The 22,557-nt window shown below is 44.2% G+C and overlaps 3 protein-coding genes and 1 pseudogene across 5 annotated transcripts; 2 read left to right on the top strand and 2 right to left on the bottom strand.

The window, feature by feature from the left end:
* Window positions 1-23: 23 nt before the first annotated feature.
* LOC125539447 (mitogen-activated protein kinase kinase kinase YODA) lies at window positions 24-12,546 on the bottom strand. 2 transcript variants are annotated; one of them, XM_048702900.2, is made up of 13 exons: window positions 12,218-12,546; window positions 7,254-7,952; window positions 6,425-7,165; window positions 4,805-4,892; window positions 4,626-4,688; window positions 4,217-4,377; window positions 4,067-4,142; window positions 3,896-3,955; window positions 3,700-3,810; window positions 2,614-2,850; window positions 2,419-2,510; window positions 905-1,612; window positions 24-457 (listed from the first exon to the last, which is right to left on the bottom strand). In XM_048702900.2, the coding sequence occupies exons 2-12, from the start codon at window positions 7,778-7,780 to the stop codon at window positions 1,099-1,101; spliced, it is 2,670 nt and encodes an 889-aa protein (XP_048558857.1). In that variant the 5' UTR covers window positions 7,781-7,952; window positions 12,218-12,546; the 3' UTR covers window positions 24-457; window positions 905-1,098. The 2 variants fall into 2 exon arrangements, with proteins under 2 accessions (XP_048558857.1, XP_087400819.1); XM_087544693.1 differs by lacking the exon at window positions 12,218-12,546 and adding an exon at window positions 10,081-10,216.
* Window positions 8,475-11,162, top strand: LOC147986372 (uncharacterized). The gene is made up of 4 exons (XM_087544694.1): window positions 8,475-8,501; window positions 8,629-9,166; window positions 9,271-10,820; window positions 10,907-11,162. Exons 2-4 carry the CDS (start codon window positions 8,639-8,641, stop codon window positions 11,160-11,162), a joined length of 2,334 nt encoding a protein of 777 aa, XP_087400820.1. The 5' UTR covers window positions 8,475-8,501; window positions 8,629-8,638.
* LOC147986371 (uncharacterized) lies at window positions 12,045-18,276 on the top strand. The gene is made up of 3 exons (XM_087541979.1): window positions 12,045-12,447; window positions 17,379-17,934; window positions 18,021-18,276. The coding sequence occupies exons 1-3, from the start codon at window positions 12,045-12,047 to the stop codon at window positions 18,274-18,276; spliced, it is 1,215 nt and encodes a 404-aa protein (XP_087398105.1).
* Window positions 18,277-20,428: 2,152 nt separating this feature from the next.
* On the bottom strand, window positions 20,429-22,353 carry LOC147986370 (uncharacterized; annotated as a pseudogene). The gene is made up of 3 exons (XR_015615197.1): window positions 22,041-22,353; window positions 21,885-21,958; window positions 20,429-21,798 (listed from the first exon to the last, which is right to left on the bottom strand). The product of XR_015615197.1 is annotated as an uncharacterized LOC147986370 (transcript).
* Window positions 22,354-22,557: the final 204 nt, after the last annotated feature.

The following is a 22,557-nucleotide window of genomic DNA, read 5'->3' as shown; positions in this document are numbered from 1 at the left end:
GAACTTGGAGGAATACATACGGCTACCGGCAGTAACGCAGACAAGTTGTATATATACCGATTCAATATGAACAACTGGACGGGCATGGTACATCTGAATGAGAAATTATACATATCGGGAGAGCTAATTTAATTAGGGACCATGCTCTTTGTACGAGTTTCCATGGTAACTTGCAGCCGTCGCTTCACAACCTCGGGTAGCTGTTAAAAGAATTTGGCTCAACTGTTTCTCCTGTGCAAAATATTGGTTGGCTTTTACTTGAGATTACTTCTGTACAAATGGCATCAGGACGCCAAGAAGGGCAATTAACATGTAGAGGCAGGGAGGTGGCCAACTGCTCTGGCTTCTTCAGTCTCCTAGTATACAGTCTTGTCATTTCGACGCATGTTGTTAGCACGCCAGTAGTAGTAGTATGCAAACACCCAGTTGTTCCGCCTAACAGGGATGGATGGATGGCCTGCGATATAAAGAGCAAAATTAGTAAGAATCAAGACAAGCTTCAGTGTCCCGAAAGTAAGTGCGATGCTTGAAGAAGTAAAGGCTCAAGTGTGGATTTTCCAGTTCATATATTTACGGATGCTCATGACTTACCACATAACGCTGGGAAATGACGGGGCACTAAAACAAGTCATTAATCATTAGGGGCTGGCATCTCATAAGTAAGAATATTAGAGAGGAAATTGTGTATTTATGTCTTCATCGTGCATCCTAACTCTATAGTTCCACAAGCTCAGGAGAACATTTTGAGCCATGTTCAGTTAGCCGCTAGCATGGTAATAAACCAGTTGTGCATTTAGTTGTGAGTGCTAGAAAATGCGGCACACAACATTGAAGGTGCAAAAGATCCTGGCTTCATGTAATTGAACGCAGGCGGTCAACTAAAAACTGTAAGATCGTGACATACCTTTGTCTATCTGTGGGGATGACAACAAAGACTCCATCCATCTACAGTTGTTAGCTTCAAAATAAATCAATGATATTTCCCATAGTCATATTATATTATGATACAATTCAAGCCACTGACTGGCCAAAGCAGCTGAAAACCACTTAGTTACCCTGCCAAGCTCCAAAAAAATTCGCTTGGCCTATCCTTGATAGTTAGTTATCACGCTTGAGTCCATGGTGGGGAGAACCAGTTGTTAAGTCTAGTGAAGGATTTGGCTTCACATGATCCACCAAGGCAGGACGAGTGAAATGTTCAGAAGGGGACAGTCTATCACGCAAATCAAAAACGTTTCCAAGCCTCTTTCCAAATTGAGGGCTCAGAATGTTAGCTTCAGATACTATCCTCTCCTGATTCCCCTGTGAGACTTGATGCACTCGACCAAACTGCCCAAGGTTACGATCTGTAGGCCGGTTGGGGAAGTGATCATCTGGGCCTCTTGATGCGATTGCAAATCCTTCATTGTTGTAGGTTGGTTGCTTTGAATGATTAAAGGGAATAGCACCATTACCACCAGACAGGGGAGTAGAAGCGCCTGAAAGGGTTCTGGGGCTTGAAATTGGAGATGGTGACATTCGGCCATTTGTATGTTGGGGAGACCTTGACCTTAGCAGAGGACTTCCACATGGAGAAACTGGACAGGATATATTGCTCCGTATATGGATATCGCTGCAAAGTAAACAACAATATGAGGTTCCATGCAAAAGATAAACAAAGTTCACCAGAAATCAATTTCCTAGTAAGCATGAGGTTAGCTGTAGAAAACTGCACTAAAAGGAGGGCACCTAGGCACTAGGCACTCCCCTCCTGTCTGTCCAGCACACCTAGGCGCCTGCTTAATGAATAGTCCACATGTAGGGAAAGCGGATTTTTGGAGGACGGGTGCATTGGAGCACTTTATTTTGAATAGTTCAAAAATTACATTTTAAAGTTACAAAATTTTCCGAAAACAATCTACATGTTCATATGGATGTATACTACATATGTGTAAATTTTGGTGATGAAATAAGTAAGCATGTACACAGAATGTCAAAATGGTGATTTCTAAATAGTGAACAGTATATGCCCTGTTCATCTTTCCAAAGTCGCAATTGTCATTTTTGTGTGGCTAGCATGGTTACTTATTTCAACACATAAATTTGCACATGTGTACATCCATATGAACATGTAAAACTTTTTCCAGGTTTTTTTAATCAAAATACCATTTTGGAACTATTCAAAATATAGCGCTCACTGGAGCACGTGCACCAAAGTGGTTTTTTGACATTTAGGGTGCGACCCTGCCACCTATAACCTTTTAGGATATAGGCAGTAGAAAACTGTATGATGTCTGGTGGTACAAAGAAGTTCCAGGTAGGATGGCTTTAATTTGCATAGCTAACGCTTTAGTTATGGGTTACTGGCTTACTGCAAAAATGTTTGGACGACAGTGTGTGTTTCTGAAGTAAATAAGCAGAACTTGGGAAATGTTGTACCTATGCTTCGAAGAATATTTTGCACCCCTCCTCTGGTAAATTGTCTGACCCTCCAATCCCAATGACGAGATATTTGTTGTATGTCCAGCCACCTAAAAGATCAGTAGAAGCCTAGCAAAGTGAGAAGACCACGAGAATGACAAAAGTAGACACCGAGTCATCCCCGATATGTCAGTTACAAAGAAGTACTGTTACCTTAGAATTCGGTCTACAAGATATCACGGGCAAATGTTCCAAAGGATCAGACATAACGGATTTCTCAAGTCGGACTTTATATTGTATGAACGGGTGTTGCAAAAGCTCCATTGCTGTCGGCCGTTGAGAAGGATCACGCTGCAGACACTTTCTGATGAAGTCCTTGCACTGCTCTGATAGGTGATCTGGTATTGGTGGAAGTTCCTTGCTATTTCCAATCTTGAACATTGCAGCAATCTGTTGGTGAGAAAAGCGGGGAAATATTTGATGATTACTTACTTATCATGACCAACCAAAAATGGAAGCCTTACCATCTCAATGTTCCATAAAATTGCATGCAAGTAAATGTGTTTTTGGAGTTTCCACATCAAGATAGTCATAAGTTCTTAAACAACCAAGGAAAATAAAGGTGTCATATCCATTCATCTGTTGTGGACAAAATTATATTTATCTGCCCAGTTTATTTTCTTTTTCAGCATCTTTTGTCATATGTTCCCAGTTTAAAGGATTAGTTATGTTGGGTAAAACTCTGAAGGCTGAGCTCTTTGCCTATCTCCTAGTATCAGTGTAACAGAAACGGGTAGCTGGTTCACTTGTGTTGGTAACTGGCAGAGTTTCAGGAAGGAAGCAGTCTGCAGCAATTTTCCATGTTTTATATATAATTTTACAGAAACGGCTTGTTATCTGGCAGAAGGTGCGAAAACCAGACAATATGTGCAGGAAATGGTTAACATACTACACCTGTCACAGTACTAGTATTTGGTAGTTTATTTGAGGAAGGTTATTTCACTGACATGTATGCACATCACTCCAGACAGCTTGCTCATTCTAAGGTAAATTGAAAATATGCTTCAAGGACACGGTCAAATTCAAAAAATCCAAAATAGCAGTCATCCGAAACAAATAGCAGGAAGCAGAAAGTCAATCTGAAGCTGAACTCAAAGTTTAATCGACTTGAAAGGTATTTTTGAAGTTTAACAGCATGTGTGGAACACAGATGAAGTAAGAAATGCAGCTAGCGACACACATTGGCCATCTGATATTATAGAACAAATATAAAGTGCATCTTTGTGGTAGAATACTGACCCCTTCGTACTGGCTCCATGGGGGTTTTGCGGTAGCCATCTCCAGGACAGTGCATCCTAAACTCCATATGTCAACCGCAAGATTGCAACCACCATTCGAACTCTTTATAACCTGCATGTGCGTTAAGTATAAATTTGTAACCAAAATAAAAGAAAATATACAAAGTAATGTAGGAGCATAATATTTTCAAGAGTACCTCTGGAGCCATCCAATATGGACTACCCTTAAATGAGAAAGGACATTGCTGCCCATTGATCTGACAGAAGGTACCCCAAAAGGTGAACAATAAGACACAGTTAATACAACATAATTAGTAAAATACATTTATTACCGTATAAGAGAGGCCATTAGTGACCAGAAAACTTACATGTTTAGCCATTCCAAAGTCTGCAAGCTTAACACGACCGCTAGGATCTACTAGTATGTTTGCACCTTTGATATCCCTGCATGTTGTGTAAGCATGACTTCAGTACACCAGAATTCCATATATATGCAACCAAAACAAACCAAATGCTACCTATGGACTGTATTCTTCGCATGCAAATAAGCTAAGCCTGAGAGTATCTGCTGAGTGTAGCTGCGTATTGCTGGTTCACCAAGCTGTCCATACTCTTGTAGAAGTTTATGGATAGATCCACCAGACACAAACTCCAAGTATATATACAGTTTGTCATCAACCTGTTTTGGGGCATAAATAATGTATAAAGTCATGCCCAAAAATGAAACGTGTCGCATAAAGTAGCCTTCAATGAAATCCCAAGAAGCTATCATAAACTCTCTTGCCACCCATGAAAAAGGGAGAAAGGTACAAACATGATAACAACACAGTTATAGGTATAATCCTCTGAACTTACAGGGAAAGATAGCAGCCCAACCAGAAATCAAAGAATACCAAGTAAATAACAATTGAAGGCAACAGTTTATACCGTTTCTGTGCCATAGTATCGTACGATATTTGGGTGTTGTAAGCGGCTCAAGAGCGATATTTCCTGAGAAAGAAAAGAATAAATGATACACTGAATGGAAAATAATAATAAATAAACTGATCCTTTTGCTGCTGTGGTAGTGACATAGTATAGGTGGAAGCACATTTTAAAAACCATACCTGCCCCAACTGCTTTGCACTTTCCTTTGATTTAGGATCATCCGAGAATAGGGTCACCTCTTTCATAGCACACATTTCACCGCTATCACTGGTATAGATAGTGAAACCAAAACAGGGGGAAAGGACTGTGAGGAATCAAGACATGATTTGAAAATAATCAAACGGTCATCATATAGTACTAGCAAGGGAACTATGTGATGCCACTGAATAAAAAAAGACATACAACATGTTTCTGAGGCTAGTTGATTTATTAAGGTGGGGCGTTGCTTGGAGTATCTATGAAATTCATTGTAGATCGAGGTGTTTCTGCAAAACAGACTTAAGTGGGTGGTGAGCGATTCCATTTTAATCTTAGGCGTTGGTAGCAAATTGGACCGTTGGTACTTGGTACAACCCTAAGTTGAAAGGACCATCGCCCACCAACTGGTTTCTTTATAGCAGTAGAGATGAAGATTTAAGCCGCATAAACTATATAATTGTCACAATTGTGTTCAGTAACCCAAAAAGGATATTAACTTCTCTTATCCTTACCATATCATGCTTTAACACGCCAATATGGTAACTAGAATTCAGTGACTTATGAGTCTGAATACAAGCAAGTCTACCATTAACATAAGATAGCAATATCATCTGCTCTTCTGCAAACGGTAACTTTCAGTGCTAGGGATGTCCAATCCTAAGAAAGTAAGAATCATATCCACTAGGCGCGGACTTTATGCAAGTTAGATATGGTCATGATTTGAATGAATTTTATTTACTACTACCTCCGTTCCTTTAAGGTGGGCATTGAGTTTTATTTGCCAAAATTCCCTGAAAGAAGTGGACTAATTTTGCGTTAAACCTGCCAAAAATACCCCCAAGTCACACGCCCATGCATTGACACGCCAAATTAAATAAGCTGCGGCTGAATTCTCCGGCTTCTGTGCCAGCCTTTATTGCGGTTTGTTTCTCTCATAGTAAATCCCGCATGCATGCATAAATGGAAAATTCCATGGCCTTGCATGTGCCAAACGAAGCAAATGCGCTCACATTGGCTGACACATTCTGTTTGCAAAGCGCGTGGGTGGGTGAGCATGCGCGGAGCAGCCAGTTCAAGGGCGTGAGGGAACCGAGTAACTGTGGCATGGCTAGAGAGACGATTAAGGGTGTTCGTGTTGTGGGCTAATAACTGCTCAAACGTGTGCTTTACCAGGGGTAAAAGGGTCCAAAACTGCTTCTCCCAAGCCCTCCTTGGTCTTAGCGGAACAAATGTCATGCCCTCCTTTGACAAACAGAAGTAGTAGTTTTTAGCTCCTCGCTAGAAACAGTGCATGTCACACCATATATGTAAACGCCCTAGACATCTAGTCTTAAAAGTGAAAAGATAGCAAGCTGCTACAGTGACTGTCACATAAAATATGACTATACCTCTGAAATAACAATAAAGTTGTACGAGACAATATGAAATAAAACAAGATATTATGAGAGTCCATACACACGAAAAACTTGCTGAAAATCAAGATAACCAGAATAGAACAAGTTACACAAGCACCTCAGGAAAACTCTTAAGCATGCTTAAAGTATATGTACAGTAAGTCATACAATGAAATTTTGAAGTTCCATATGTAGGAAAACATATACCTGTTAAAGCCAACATATACATGGCCAAATGTCCCACGACCAATCAGCTTCCCCTTCTTCCATCGTGATCCAGGACTTGGTGGATTCTCTGTTCGGCCAGGACTACGAGGCGCTGAAATAGGACTAGCTGGCGTGGACTTGTTTGGAAAAAATGAACTATTAGAGATGCTCAGTGGTGGAAGAGGCAATCTGTGGGTTTGCTTCTTCTTCCCACCATCATTCCGACCTGTTGGAGATTCAGGTGCCATCCCTCCAGACCTCGGATGCAATGGAGAAACACTTCCACTGTGCACCCTGGAACTAGGGCCAGGACTTGTCATTCTTGGGCTAGGAATCGGTGAACACTCTGGACTACCTCTGCTGGGCTGCCAGAAAAGCTGGGCTAGCATATCACCACCCACAGAGTTATGGCCAGATGTTTGCCCTGAACCTGGACTGGAGCACTGACCAGAGCCAAGGAAAGTAACATCTGTATGAGGCTTCACTGCCCAAAAGGCTGAAGTTGGAATATGGTCTGGACATATTCTTCTCGGACTTCTAGAAGGACTTGACATCAAACTATTCGGAGCACTCTCCAAGACTACCGGCCGAGGATTTTGTGGATTAGGTTGGTGATTGTCAGCTGCAATACCTCTCGGTGATGTGGACAATGTATGGTTACTGAGGAATTGATTAGCTGTCTTTGCCATCTCCTTCGTATTCTTGGTGGTGATAGCACCAGGACGCTCTTTGCGCACATTACTTCAGGGTTCAAGCAGAATAAAAATATATGTAAGAGCAAGTTTGAACGAAGAGGCACAAAATTAATGCACTACAATAAGGAGCATACCTTGACTTGCTCTTGGAAGTAGTATTTGTTGTGTTTTCAGCATCATTTCCAACAGGGCTCGGAAGCTGAGAATCTCCATGGTCATCACTATCAACAGAGCAGTTGCTAGAAAGTGAAGCAATCACTATTTCTGACCTTCTCTGAGGCCTGTTAGGTTTAGGAAGTGGCAGAAGCAGTGGTGGTTTGCCACGTTTTTCTAATATGGGCCTTGATTCGGTGACATCAGAAGCAGTGCGTGTCACTGCAGGACGTGATCCAGGAACAGGAAGCGGTTGGGAATGTACCCTATCAGCTGAAAAGCTTTGACAGCGAGAAACTTCTTTTGAGGGTGAAGTTGCGCGCGATACTGTGGTAGACTGGCAGACCTTTTCAACAGTTGTATCATCGCCACGTCTGTACCTCCGTTTTGATTTTGTGCTTCCTTTTTGCTCATTTGGACTTATAAACCGATGAAATGTATCCATGAGGTTCTCTTTGGTGGTTTTCTTTGCATCTTTTGAGGAAGACTTCCCCCACCATGATGGCATATCGAATATGAAAGGATCTGTGGTATATCTAACCGGCTGTGCAGTCACCACAATGTTACCAAAACTGATCAATTACCATATTCTGCCAGTCAGAAGAGCATAAGCACGGGCTTTTCTCGTTATGGCATGCAACACCCTCGGCTTTCACGACGGACCGACAATGGAACAATATCTGCAAAACCAAGAACCCAAGATGGAGTAAGATTCCAGCTAGCACTTTTTTCCAGTTCCATACACATTAAAGTCTAACACATATCCAGGTATTAAGAAACCAGCAATTCAGTTCGAAACAGTATTAACCATGCGCCAACAGCACTCCTTAGGGCAAAAGGGGAGAATCGATTTTAACCCCCCCAGCTCACGCGCCTTTGATCTTAAGCCCCTCTGTTCGTTTGCCTTTCTCTCAAGCCCCCGACGTGGCCTAATTTTGGCTCGCTTGCCCCTCGAGCACTGTTATCTATTCATTTAGCGCACAAGGAAAGAATCTGGACTTAACAAATTTGGAAATGCAAAATCTGCCCTCGTCCAGTTTTCCTCAAACGCACGAGACAAAGGCCCGAGGCCTGGCCCGTTCTTCATTCTATCTCCCCTCCCCGACTTGACCTAGCCGCCAGCCGCCAGTCACCAGAGTCCCTGCGCCCGCCGTCCGCCGCCCTGCTCCGCCGTGTTCCCCCCCCCCCCCCCCCCCCCCCCATCCGCCGCCTCCCATCGCTGGCCCAAGGTAAGGCAACCTCTTCCCCTTTGTATTTTTCACAGATTTTGTGCTCTTCTTCTGGTACAGTTTCTAAATCGTGGAACCCTAGGTTTTGTGTGTGCATTTTCTGATTTTTTCTGTCTATATTGAATAGGATCGATGCAATGTCTGTGCATGATTCTAACCAATCCAGTGTGATAAACCTAACCACGGGGGCGATCTCAGGCAATGAAGTAGAAAATGGTAGTGCTACTATTGATTGGTCAAGCTTTGTGATTGAACCAGAAAACGATGGGGATGAAAAACCGCCGGACGAGAAAGCCATGTTTGCTCTGTTTGGTTTAAAAACAGAGCCGGATGAGAGAGCAACTGAGCTTCCTACTCCTGATGTGGAGTCTGACTTACATGATATCAAAGATGCAGATATTGTTGTTGATGATAAGGCTCCAGAGGAGCCACTTATTGCCTGGGATGAACGAAACCCAGCCATGGATATAGGGACACCTTATCCTAACATGGTTGAATTTAGAAAGGCTTTAAAACAGTGGGCTGTCAATGGAGAGTTTGAATATGGCACCAAAAAAAATGAGCCGGGGAGGTTTCGGGCTTTTTGCAAAGGTCAATCCATAATAGGTGAACCTTGCAAATGGGCTATAACTGCTAGTTGGCGAAGGGATGAAAATTGTGTGATGGTAACTGCCTTTTTGTGCTTTATATGTTTCTTGCTTCATATGTTTCTTGCTTCATTTTTTTGTCATAGTAATAACCTTCAGATCTGTACCATTTTTTGTTGTAGGTTGTGAAGCACCAAATGGAGCATATTTGTAGTTCAACGAGTGGAAAAGTGACAAGAATGACATCTCAATCATGGGTTGCCGACAAGGCAGTAGCTATGTTGAAGAAGGATCCAACCGTTGGTGCTGTGAAGATACTTAAAGACTTGCAAGATGAGCATCATGTCACACTTAACTATCACACAGTGTGGAAAGGCAAACAAAAGGCAGCAGACGGCTTATATGGGAGTTGGGAAGAAAGTTTCAGGATGTTGTACAAGTACAAGGCTGAAATAGAATTGAGGTCTCCGGGGAGTATTGTTGAGATTGATACGACCACACATGAAGGTGAAGTGCATTTCAGAAAGCTATTTATCGCTTTCAAGCCTTGCATAGATGGTTTTGTGAATGGATGTAGGCCATATATTAGCATAGATTCAACTCATTTAAATGGAAAGTGGAATGGTCAGCTAGCTGTAGTCACTGCATTGGATGGTCACAATTGGATGTTCCTGGTGGCGTATGGCTTTATTGAGTCTGAAAATGGAGATAATTGGGCTTGGTTCATGAATCAAGTGAAGAAGGCAATAGGGGACCCTCCGGTATTGGCTGTTTGTACTGATGCTTGCAAGGGTCTTGAAAATGCTGTTAAGAAGGTTTTTCCTCAAGCTGAGCAGCGAGAGTGCTTTAGGCATATGTGGCATAATTTTCAGAAATATTTTCATGGTGATGTGTTTGGAAGGTTGTGGCCTGCTGCTAGGGCATATAGGCCGGAAGAATATCAACATCACATGTCAAAGGTATTTGATGCATCTGAGAAAGTATATCCTTACCTTAGGGATTACCATAATCTGTTATGGATGAGGTGTATGTTCAACCCTGCCATCAAGTGTGACTACATAAATAACAATCTCGCCGAGTGCTTCAACGCTTGGGTGCGAGATATCAAGGACTTGCCGATTGTTCAGCTAGCTGACAAGATTAGAGAGATGATTATGGAACTATTTAGAAAAAGAAGAATGATTGGAGAAAGATTTACAGGGATAATACTTCCATTTGTCATACACCAACTAAATGCAAAGACTCGAGGACTAGGTCATCTCAAGGCTAAAGCATCAGCTGATTGGAGTGGGGAAGTGAAAAATGCTAACAAAGAGGATGAAAGACATGTGGTCAAAACTCTCACACATGAGTGTACATGTCTGCAATGGCAGCACACGGGCAAGCCTTGCGACCATGCACTAGCCTTCATAAATGTCTTGCAAGCTCGCAACTTTGTTAACATGGAGGACTATGTACATGAGTACTACTCAGTTAGCAGATTTAGGGCAGCATATGAAGGTGTAATTGAGCCCCTTACGGACAAGAATCAATGGCCACACGTGGACACAGGCTTTGTGTTGCGTCCACCAATTCCAATAGGCAAGAAGAAAGGTGCTGGAAGAACAAGAAAACAGAGGATAAAGAGTTGGTGGGAAGGTGGATCAAGGAAAGGATCCTTGAACAAATGCAAAAAATGTGGGGAGATAGGACATAGAGAAACTGGTTGTCCTCAAAATGGAACAAAGAAAAGGTACATAGTAGTACTTGTTGCTGTTTTCTATCTATAATACCATGGTTCTTTTACATGAAAATAGTTCTAATTGCTTCTTTTTGTAGGAAAAGTAGGGGGAAAAAGAATCCATCTCCATGGTTTGATGTTTCCGTTAGCAATGCCGTTCCATCTACACCAACCAAGAGCAAGAATGATGCCACTTGTAGCAGTCCTGGAGCTGTCACAAGAAGCCAAGCTGCAGCTCAAGCTAGTCCTGGACCTGTCACAAGGAGCCAAGCTGCTACCCCACCACCAAAACCTCCAGCAAAAGGAAAGAAGAAGAAAATGACACCTAAGAGGAAGAAATTAAGCGACCTCTGAGCTTGTTTGTGGCTGTGATGAACTTGGCTGTTAGTGGAGACTCACTTTTATTGTTGTGTATGTGAGATGCAAACTCACTTTTATTTGCTCTGTAAGTGAGGTAGAGACTCACTTTTATTTCCTATGTATGTGAGGTAAAGACTCACTTATTTTGCTGTCATGAAGTCCTATAGAACATGGCTGAATTATTCTCTATGCTATCATTGAATCATTGTGACCCTATATTATTTCCAGTCTGTTTGTGTGGAAGCCTATTGATTACAGCAAAATCATGTCACTTTTTTTTCTGAAACATAGCACACAGCTTTAGAAAATCATGTCATTTCTTATTTGGCCAAAATATTTTGTGGAGCATGTTTGAAAATTCGGACAAGGTACAGAGATGTGCCTTTCAAACAGAGGGGTACTTTTGTCTATTCCTATTTCTATATGTTAGTTATATACTAACAAAGTTGTTAACAATGCCAAAGGGGGGTACCAGCAACAAGTAGACAGAACTGGGGGGGGGGGGGGGGGGGGGGGGGTCAGAGAAAGGCAAACGAACAGAGGGGCTTAAGATCAAAGGCGCGTGAGCTGGGGGGGTTAAAATCGATTCTCACGGGCAAAAGAAGGATGAAAAACAAAGTGTCAAGATAAAAAATATGTTGTATTTCATTCAGGTTCTCCTAGGTTGGCTTGCGTGATTCAACAGCAGAACAAGAATACGATGAGCTACGGCATCACGTGCGCTTGGTTTTCATTTACTTGGAACCAACCAAATTCTTAATTAGTTGCCATCATCGGACGGACACTTGCTCAAGCATGTGACCTCATTTGCCATGAATACCCCGCTCGAAGTGGAACGAGACTGAGTGCGCACGCTTCGATCGATCGATCGGCAGAATGCTATATGGAAAGCGGGGGAAACACGGGTTCCCACCTCGTTTAGGTGGAGAGGCTGTCGGGGCGACAACTGACAGTTTAGGGGCGGATCTAGATGGCGCGCACCGGCACGCCCGGAAATCGCGGAGGCTCGGCGGGGCTCAGCTAATCACTGGGCGGAAACAAGCTCGTACCTCGGAAACCGGCGGCCGGGGACCGCTGACGGGGCGGAGGCAGCAGGAACGCGGCGCCCCGACGAGCGAAAGGGGGGGACGGCGGGGACGCGCCGTGAGGGGCCGGGCCGGGGGTGCTTGGAGGAGGCGGCACGGGACGGGGGCGTCGGCGGCGAGGCACGGCGCGGCGGCGGCCGTGGGGCGGGCGGACGGCGAGGGGAGATTCCGAGCTGCTGCGGTGGGGAAGGCGGGTTGGTAGGTCGGGTCGGGTCAGCAGGAGGAGGGAGGAAGAGGGAACAAAGGCAAGGGAAAGAGATGGACGATGCTTCTCTCTTCTAGGAGTATTTTTTTTTCTCGGCTCCGCACCCAGCACTGGCACACTTGAAGGGGCAGAGGACAAGTCCACCCTCAGTCGAACGTTGCGACGCCCCGTGTACGTCGGAGTAAGTACGACCACGAGACGGTCAGTCTTTAGCACACACAGCACTGAAAACTGGAAGGAAAGCGAAGCTAGAACTGAATTGGAGTCTCCGGTTTCACTCACTGGCAAAGCGGCAACCGCCGAGCGATCGGCGCGGCGTGCCTGCCGGGATCTCTGCTGGATCCCCTCTGCCTTTCAACTGCGAACTGCAAGGCTACTCCCTCGTCCGGGGAGCTTGGTGTTGAATGGAGTTGGGGTCTTAGTTGACCCGTGGCTTGGGGAATGATTTTAATTCGAGGTGAGTTGCTGCAATGGCTGATAATTTGCCAATCAATCGGGTATTGAAAACTGTTCTGCCCCTTTTTTTGCCAGAGGGCCCGATTGCTTGGCATGGCACTTGGCGCAGAATGGATGTGTTTTCGGTGAAATCCGCGTGCCATACGGACTGAAACTATCAGTTAGGAAAAATGATATATAAAAGACCGAATGGGAAGGTAGATCGTGTGTCAACCCGGTTTGGAAATGTGTATGGAATACGAGAATTTCTCGAACGGCAGAGGCCATTGCATCGCGAGCTGTGCACGGTATATTATTGAAAGACAACGAAAATAAATATGTGGACTCCTATCACATTGTCTAGTGTGTGTTCGAATATGGCAAGCGTTGAATCTGGTGGGAAATGCTCATATAACTTTCTTAGTTGACCGTGTTTGTTATCAGAGATGTGCATTGCTGGGAGTTGGCACCTATGGTGAAAAGTAATAGGCCAATTCATATCAAACCTATGCATGTCCCTCTGTGTAAAACAAGATCAAGAAAGAGCATCATCGGCAAACTCGGAGCCGAGGGAAGATCCTCGATAGCTAGCAGATATCGATTGTATAAGCCATCGTGGGGCACGATGAAGATCAATGTAGATGTTATGTTCAACAGGTAATGCAGATCGTGTGACATGTGTGGTGACTCATTGTTTACTCCGGAATCCTGTAACACTCCTTGTGACGTTGCAACATACGAAAGAGAACCTTCCCAATCCAGACTATGGTAGATGGCGCAAGAGAAATAGGTGGGACGAAGACAACGACGGGGAGTGGGAGGAACCGACCACAACTGCCCATAAAACCTAGCGACCACCTCATCATCTCCCACCCAACGTGAAGATGTATTCACATAAAACCGTTTCTTGGGACCACCCGGACGGACGGTGAGGATTGAACCAACAAGCTAAAGAGACCGATAGGTGGGACCGAAGAACAAGCCGACGGTGGGGAATTTGAAATATTGGCCACGTCAGCTCCCGACCATGTGGGCCAGGCCGAGGACCCCTAAGATTATCAACCAGTGGGCTACATTCGTCAGGCCAAGGAGAGCCAAGATGGAAGATTCCAAAGACTTGGCGTGTACTCCAAGACTTAGAGGTTTGTCTTCGTCATGTCTAGATGTAACTGACATATATATGTGTAAACCTCAGGCACCCCCGGTATCTATATAAGCCGATGGGTGAGGAACGTAGATGACAATATTTATACATACACGGTCTCTTGGTAGATTAACTAGTAACTTGTACACCCTTCAAATCAATACAATCAAAGCAGGACGTAGCGTATTATCTCTTCGAGTGAGCCCGAACCTGGGTAAATCATGTGTCATTGATATAATCGTGCCAAGGCTACCAGCTCAGGGCCCCCTTCCTGAGATCTGCTGGATTTGACTTCATCGCCCCTTTTATGGAATGGATGAGTCCATTGATCATTTGCTTATGAAATGCTCTCTAGCTAGAATGCTTTAGAACATCATCTCAAATGTGCCTTTGATATCCTTGATATCCATGATAATATTGATGCCCTTCTTGACAATTGGATCCACAAATTCCACTCAGATGATAAACACTTGGGGTTTGCTGGAAGAACACTTGGGGTTTGCTTGGGATCCACAAATTCCACTCAAATGCCCTTCTTAACCCGTTTCTAATCTTCCAGATAGTTCAACTGTGAGGCATAGTTGTATAATATCAACTGCCACTTCTAAAGTTTGTTTGCTCTTTTCCCTCCCTAAAGTCCTTGTTCTTTCTTTTAGGCCAAACTACTCTCTTTCTTAAAACTAATTGTATCCTTCTATGATTTTTTTATTTCTTCTATCAGGTAACTCCACTACTAGAATATTTCTTTCTTGGAAGGGATTTTTCTTCTCTCTTCTATTTTTCTTCATTCTTTCTTATGGTTACCCTGCTCCTAGATTCTTTTTTCTTCCTTGCATTCAATTTTGTTGTCATTTATATTTATATTTTGTGCATTTCTTCTTTCTGCAACAATGCTAGAAGATCCCATGTCATATGGGGACTAGGGAAGGATTATACAGAGGCTTGGGTCTGTCCTTTTTCTGCTTTTGGACAACACAAATCCAATGATTTATTTTCATTGTATAAGAAACTTGATCTTGTATGTTTCCAACTTTTTCATTTCTCATATGAGGAAAAACCACATCTAGAATTATTCCTTCCTTATGTTAAAATATATCATCACCATCATCATCATCATCATCATCATTATTATTTTATCTTTCTTTATGTATAATCTAGATTACAGTTTCTTTGTTCGGTAATCTTTTTTAGTATTTTATTATATTCTTTTTGTTCGGCGGTGGTTTGATGTTGCAATCATGTGTGAAGGAAATATGCCCTAGAGGCAATAATAAAGTTGTTATTTTATATTTCCTTATATCATGATAAATGTTCATTATTCATGCTAGAATTGTATTAAATGGAAACTTGATACATGTGTGAATACATAGACAAAACACTCTGTCCCTAGTATGCCTCTACTAGACTAGCTCGTTAATAAAAGATGGTTAAGTTTCCTAACCATAGACATGTGTTGTCATTTGATGAACGGGATCACGTCATTAGGAGAATGATGTGATGGACAAGACCCATCCGCTAACTTAGCATAATGATCGTTAAGTTTTACTGCTATTGCTTTCTTGATGACTTATACATATTCCTTTGACTATGAGATTATGCAACTCCCGAATACCGGAGGAACACCTTGTGTGCTATCAAACGTCACAACGTAACCGGGTGATTATAAAGATGCTCTACAGGTGTCACTGAAGGTGTTTGTTGGGTTGGCATAGATCGAGATTAGGATTTGTCACTCAGAGTATCGGAGAGGTATCTTTGGGCCCTCTCGGTAATGCACATCATGATAAGCCTTGCAAGCAATGTGACTAATGAGTTAGTTACGGGATGATGCATTACGGAATGAGTAAAGAGACTTGCCGGTAACGATATTTAACTAGGTATGAAGATACCGATGATCGAATCTCGGTCAAGTAACATAACGATGACAAAGGGAATGACGTATGTTGTCATTACGGTTTGACCGACAAAGATCTTCATAGAATATGTAGGAACCAATATGAGCATCCAAGTTCCGCTGTTGGTTATTGACCGAAGATGTGTCTCGGTCATGTCTACATAGTTCTCAAACCCGTAGGATCCGCATGTGTAACGTTCGATGACGATTTATATTATGAGTTATGTGTTTTGGTAACGGAAGATTGTTCGGAGTCCTGGATGAGATCACGGACATGACGAGGAGTCTCGAAATGGTCGAGAGGTAAAGATTGATATATTGGATGATAGTATTCGGACACCGGAAGTGTTTCGGAATGTATCGGGTACGTATCGGAGTACCGGGGGGATTACCGGAACCCCCCGGGGGAAGATATGGGCCATAGGAGGGAGGCAAGGCAGCCCGCAAGGGGTGCCCCCCCCAAGGGAGGAGTCTGAATTGGACTAGGGGAGGGGGCGGCGCCCCCCCTTCCTTCTCCTTCTCCCTCTCCTTCCCCCTTTCCCCCTCCGATAAAAGGAGGGGGGCGAATTGGACTAGGAGCCCAAGTGGAACTCCTCCCACTTGGGGCGCCCCTAGGGCGGCCTCCTCCCCTCTCCCTCCTTTATATACGGGGATGGGGGGAGCCTCTAAGACACACAAATTGTTCTTAGCCGTGTGCGGCGCCCCCTCCACCGTTTACTCCTCCGGTCATATTGTCGTAGTGCTTAGGCGAAGCCCTGCGCGGATCACTTCATCATCACCGTCACCACGCCGTCATGCTGACGAAACTCTCCCTTGACACTTTGTTGGATCAAGAGTTCGAGGGACGTCATCGAGTTGAACGTGTGCTAAACTCGGAGGTGCCGTACGTTCGGTGCATGATCGGTTGGATCGAGAAGACGTTCGACTACATCAACCACGTTAAGCTAATGCTTCCGCTTTCGATCTACGATGGTACGTGGACACACTCTCCCCCTCTCGTTGCTATGCATCTCCTAGATAGATCTTGCATGATCGTAGGAATTTTTTTGAAATTGCATGCTACATTCCCCAACAATGGCATCCGAGCCAGGTCTATGCGTAGATGATATGCACAAGTAGAACACAAAGAGTTGTGGACGATGATAGTAATACTGCTTACCACCAACGTCTTACTTTGATTCAGCGGTATTGTTGGATGAAGCGGCCCAGACCAACCTTACATGACCACGTTCATGAGACTGGTTCCACCGACAGACATGCAACTTGTTTTGCATAAAGGTGGCTGGCGGGTGTCTGTTTCTCCAACTTTAGTTGAATCGAATTTGACTAGGGCCGGTCCTTGTTGAAGGTTAAAACAACAAACTTGACGAAACAACGTTGTGGTTTTCATGCGTAGGTAAGAACGGTTCTTACTAGAAGCCCGTAGCAGCCACATAAAACTTGCAAGAGCAAAGTAGAGGACGTCTAACTTGGATAATACTTCCATTTGTCATACACCAACTAAATGCAAAGACTCGAGGACTAGGTCATCTCAAGGCTAAAGCATCAGCTGATTGGAGTGGGGAAGTGAAAAATGCTAACAAAGAGGATGAAAGACATGTGGTCAAAACTCTCACACATGAGTGTACATGTTTGCAATGGCAGCACACGGGCAAGCCTTGCGACCATGCACTAGCCTTCATAAATGTCTTGCAAGCTCGCAACTTTGTTAACATGGAGGACTATGTACATGAGTACTACTCAGTTAGCAGATTTAGGGCAGCATATGAAGGTGTAATTGAGCCCCTTACGGACAAGAATCAATGGCCACACGTGGACACAGGCTTTGTGTTGCGTCCACCAATTCCAATAGGCAAGAAGAAAGGTGCTGGAAGAACAAGAAAACAGAGGATAAAGAGTTGGTGGGAAGGTGGATCAAGGAAAGGATCCTTGAACAAATGCAAAAAATGTGGGGAGATAGGACATAGAGAAGCTGGTTGTCCTCAAAATGGAACAAAGAAAAGGTACATAGTAGTACTTGTTGCTGTTTTCTATCTATAATACCATGGTTCTTTTACATGAAAATAGTTCTAATTGCTTCTTTTTGTAGGAAAAGTAGGGGGAAAAAGAATCCATCTCCATGGTTTGATGTTTCCGTTAGCAATGCCGTTCCATCTACACCAACCAAGAGCAAGAATGATGCCACTTGTAGCAGTCCTGGAGCTGTCACAAGAAGCCAAGCTGCAGCTCAAGCTAGTCCTGGACCTGTCACAAGGAGCCAAGCTGCTACCCCACCACCAAAACCTCCAGCAAAAGGAAAGAAGAAGAAAATGACACCTAAGAGGAAGAAATTAAGCGACCTCTGAGCTTGTTTGTGGCTGTGATGAACTTGGCTGTTAGTGGAGACTCACTTTTATTGTTGTGTATGTGAGATGCAAACTCACTTTTATTTGCTCTGTAAGTGAGGTAGAGACTCACTTTTATTTCCTATGTATGTGAGGTAAAGACTCACTTATTTTGCTGTCATGAAGTCCTATAGAACATGGCTGAATTATTCTCTATGCTATCATTGAATCATTGTGACCCTATATTATTTCCAGTCTGTTTGTGTGGAAGCCTATTGATTACAGCAAAATCATGTCACTTTTTTTTCTGAAACATAGCACACAGCTTTAGAAAATCATGTCATTTCTTATTTGGCCAAAATATTTTGTGGAGCATGTTTGAAAATTCGGACAAGGTACAGAGATGTGCCTTTCAAACAGAGGGGTACTTTTGTCTATTCCTATTTCTATATGTTAGTTATATACTAACAAAGTTGTTAACAGTGCCAAAGGGGGGTACCAGCAACAAGTAGACAGAACTAGGGGGGGGGGGGTTCAGAGAAAGGCAAACGAACAGAGGGGCTTAAGATCAAAGGCGCGTGAGCTGGGGGGTTAAAATCGATTCTCCCGACAAACCCTAGTCATTGTGCGGTTGAGAGCGCCCGACCAGGTAGCACCTGGTCCACGCGTGTGGCGATTCGGGTCAGGATCGAGCGGCCAGGAGCCGGCCGCTCGTTCTGTCTATTTAGTGGCCGGGCGCTTTTTAGATTTCAGGTTCTAAAATTGAGAAGTATTTACCCCGGATGCCACTAGCAAGTGAATACCCGTTCGCCGTCTTTTCACTAGAAACGAACGAGCTGCTTCGCCCTCGCGCACGACCGACAGGAATCGAGCCTCCCAGGAAGGCAGGAAACGCAGGCTAGGGTTGGCCGCCGCCGCCCGCGCCAGCGAACCTCCACCCTCCACCCAGGTACAGCTTCCTCCCTCTTCCTCTTGCTTCTCCTGTTCCCGGCGGCCCTGGTCCGGCCGGCCGGCCGGCCGCCGGCTCCGGCTCCGGCGCACCGGACCTCCTCCCTCCTAGTACTTCCTTCCTCCTCCATCTTCCCTCTTGCCCGTTCCTCCCCTCATCACGGCGGTCCTCGTTCGTGCTATGTTGGTTGTGTTACGTTCCTACCAGTGCAGTGTCTGATGTCACCATCTTGTTGCCATCAGCAATGCTATTAGGTCTCCATTTTGTGCTGTTATTGTTTGTGAACCTCAAAAACCAACGAATGGTTTCTTTTCTTCATCCATGGTGTTGCTCAGTATTTCCTTGGAATTTAAGCTCAAAGTCCCAACCAAAAATTCAGTCTGTTTCATCTAATATCATGCCTCGGTTGCTCCCCTGTCACGCTAATGTCACAACTACTCCCTCCGTTCCTAAATATAAGTTTTTGTAGAGATTCCACTATGGATCACATTCGGATGTATATAGATGCATTTTAGAGTGTAGATTCACTCATTTTGCTCCGTATGTAGTCCACATAGTGAAATCTCTACAAAGACTTATATTTAGGAACGGAGGGAGTAGTATACTTTGAAGGCTAGTGGACTGATAGTTTTGTTTGACAACTACTGCAACTGAAGTATCTGAAATTCCTTGCAGCCCTCTGTACTGAACGTATTGGTGTTATTGTGAAACATTGCATTTGCTGTATTTTGTCACCAGTGTTCATTATTCACTGGTGACTTTGTCAGTAACGGTTCTGGGCAGCTTCTTTCTATTGATATCACTTGCTTGTTGCATTTCTACCGAGATTGATTATCTTTCGGCTTGTAGATTTAGCAAAGCCATGAGTCGCTGCCTGGCAACTTGCAAGCAAAGCCTTTGCTAATCTGTATGCTTGTTTCGTTATGTCATCCAATCTTTGGAAGACCCCATTTTCCTCTCCTGAATGAACAAGCAAAAGCAAAATCATGTCATATTTTTCCTGACTATAAACTGCAGCGTAATTGACATGTTTCATCAATTGTCAAGCTAACCTTTGATTAACATCCTCAAGCCCAGCTGAAGGGAGTCGTACATTTTTTATTTTTAGATAGGTTTGAACAATTGCTTGATAAATGACAGTATGGTGCATCAGTGGTTTATCCCGCTGGATAGATTTCTTGCCGAAAACATTTCCAAAATTGCCTGGGTTTCAGCTTAAGTGAATGTCTTGGCCGTGTCATGGAAGAAGAGAAATTAAACAAAAACACACAGAATGAGACGTCATGGAAAGCTGAAGAGGAAGAGAACGAAGATACCATGAACACTATTCATAGTAGGATAGCAGATGCTTGTCTTGCGATAGCAACATAGGTTAGCTATGTTGATGGAGGTCATCATCATGTGAACAATATGTATTTTCGATGGTGCATGCCTTTTGTAATATTATTATGGGGTCAATATCTATTTATATGTAATATGCAACATCAAAGTATAGTCTTTGAATTGCATATGTGTTAGCTATGAATCATTTTCATTGTCACAAATTTTCTTTGCAAAAGGGTCGTTCCGCCTACCAATGTACAGATCACTGCTTTACAGTCAATTAGCATATAACCATATTCACTCATGGCCCAGGGGCATTACAGACAATCCATAGCCAAATCTACAATTTCACAGTTGTTTCAACCAAACAGCTTCCTGCTTTTCCACAGCTAGAAGTTCACAGTAGCTTTCTCAAAGCTCAGATCTCATAGCAGCTTTTTCAGAATTTGCAGCTCAACCAAACACAACCTCAGTCCGTGTGAGAGAGAAGCCTCTCGCCGGCTGCTGCCTCCCTCCCTGCTGAGATCTCAGCCACGCCGCGCTCCCTCTTCCACCGCCTTCCTGGCGAGATTGCCACCGCCTCCCCGTATTGCGTGGCGCCACCACAACCTCCGCTTTCTCCGTGGAGCTCTGAGCCGCCAAGTCCATAATTCACAAATTGGTGAAGTCCACATAATGGAGCTCAAAAGCCGCTGACACTAAATAGACTTGGCTCGGGGCAGAACTGAGTGGCTAGGACGACTCCCAGATCCCTTCGCCAACTAGCAGTTATAGCCCATTTGCAAGGTTCACCTATTATGGATTGACCTTTGCAAAAAGCCCAAAACCTCCCCGGCTCATTTTTTTTGGTGCCATATTCAAACTCTCCATTGACAACCCACTATTTTAAAGCCTTTCTAAATTCAACCATGTTTGGATAAGGTGTCCCTATATCCATGGCTGGGTTTCGTTCATCCCAGGCAATAAGTGGCTCCTCTGGAGCCTTATCATCAACAACAATATCTGCATCTTTGATATCATGTAAGTCAGACTCCACATCAGGAGTAGGAAGCTCAGTTGCTCTCTCATCCGGCTCTGTTTTTAAACCAAACAGAGCAAACATGGCTTTCTCGTCCGGCGGTTTTTCATCCCCATCGTTTTCTGGTTCAATCACAAAGCTTGACCAATCAATAGTAGCACTACCATTTTCTACTTCATTGCCTGAGGTCGCCCCCGTGGTTAGGTTTATCACACTGGATTGGTTAGAATCATGCACAGACATTGCATCGATCCTATTCAATATAGACAGAAAAAATCAGAAAATGCACACACCAAAACTCATGCATACATCAATTAGAACAGGGGAATATGATGTTACCTTTTCAGATCCATCACACCCCTTAGTCAATCCAGCCCCTCCCACTCAAATCCCATGCAAATCACACACAAAACCTAGGGTTCCACGATTTAGAAACTGTACCAGAAGAAGAGCACAAAATCTGTGAAAAATACAAAGGGGAAGAGGTTGCCTTACCTTGGGCCAGCGATGGGAGGCGGCGGATGGGGGGGGGGAACACGGCGGAGCAGGGCGGCGGACGGCGGGCGTAGGGACTCTAGCGACTGGCGGCTGGCGGCTAGGTCAAGTCGGGGAGGGGAGATAGAATGAAGAACGGGCCAGGCCTCGGGCCTTTGTCTCGTGCGTTTGAGGAAAACTGGACGAGGGCAGATTTGGCATTTCCAAATTTGTTAAGTCCAGATTCTTTCCTTATGCGCTAAATGAATAGATAACAGCGCTCGAGGGGCAAGCGAGCCAAAATTAGGCCACGTCGGGGGCTTGAGAGAAAGGCAAACGAACAGAGGGGCTTAAGATCAAAGGCGCATGAGCTGGGGGGGTTAAAATCGATTCTCCCGTGTGGTGGCGGCCGACGCAAGGGGGACGGGGACGAAGGTTGCGGAAGGGATAGATAGCGACAAACCCGTGGAGTATTGTCGCTATCTGCCCTAGCAGTAGGCCACAACCTTCCAAACACATCACCATGAAAATATTTCTG

The sequence above is a fragment of the Triticum urartu genome, chromosome 2A (assembly GCF_056163025.1).
Source record: "Triticum urartu cultivar PI428250 chromosome 2A, HENAU_Tu73, whole genome shotgun sequence".
Classification (NCBI taxonomy): Eukaryota; Viridiplantae; Streptophyta; class Magnoliopsida; order Poales; family Poaceae; genus Triticum; species Triticum urartu.
This window is presented reverse-complemented; position numbering and strand designations above follow the sequence as displayed.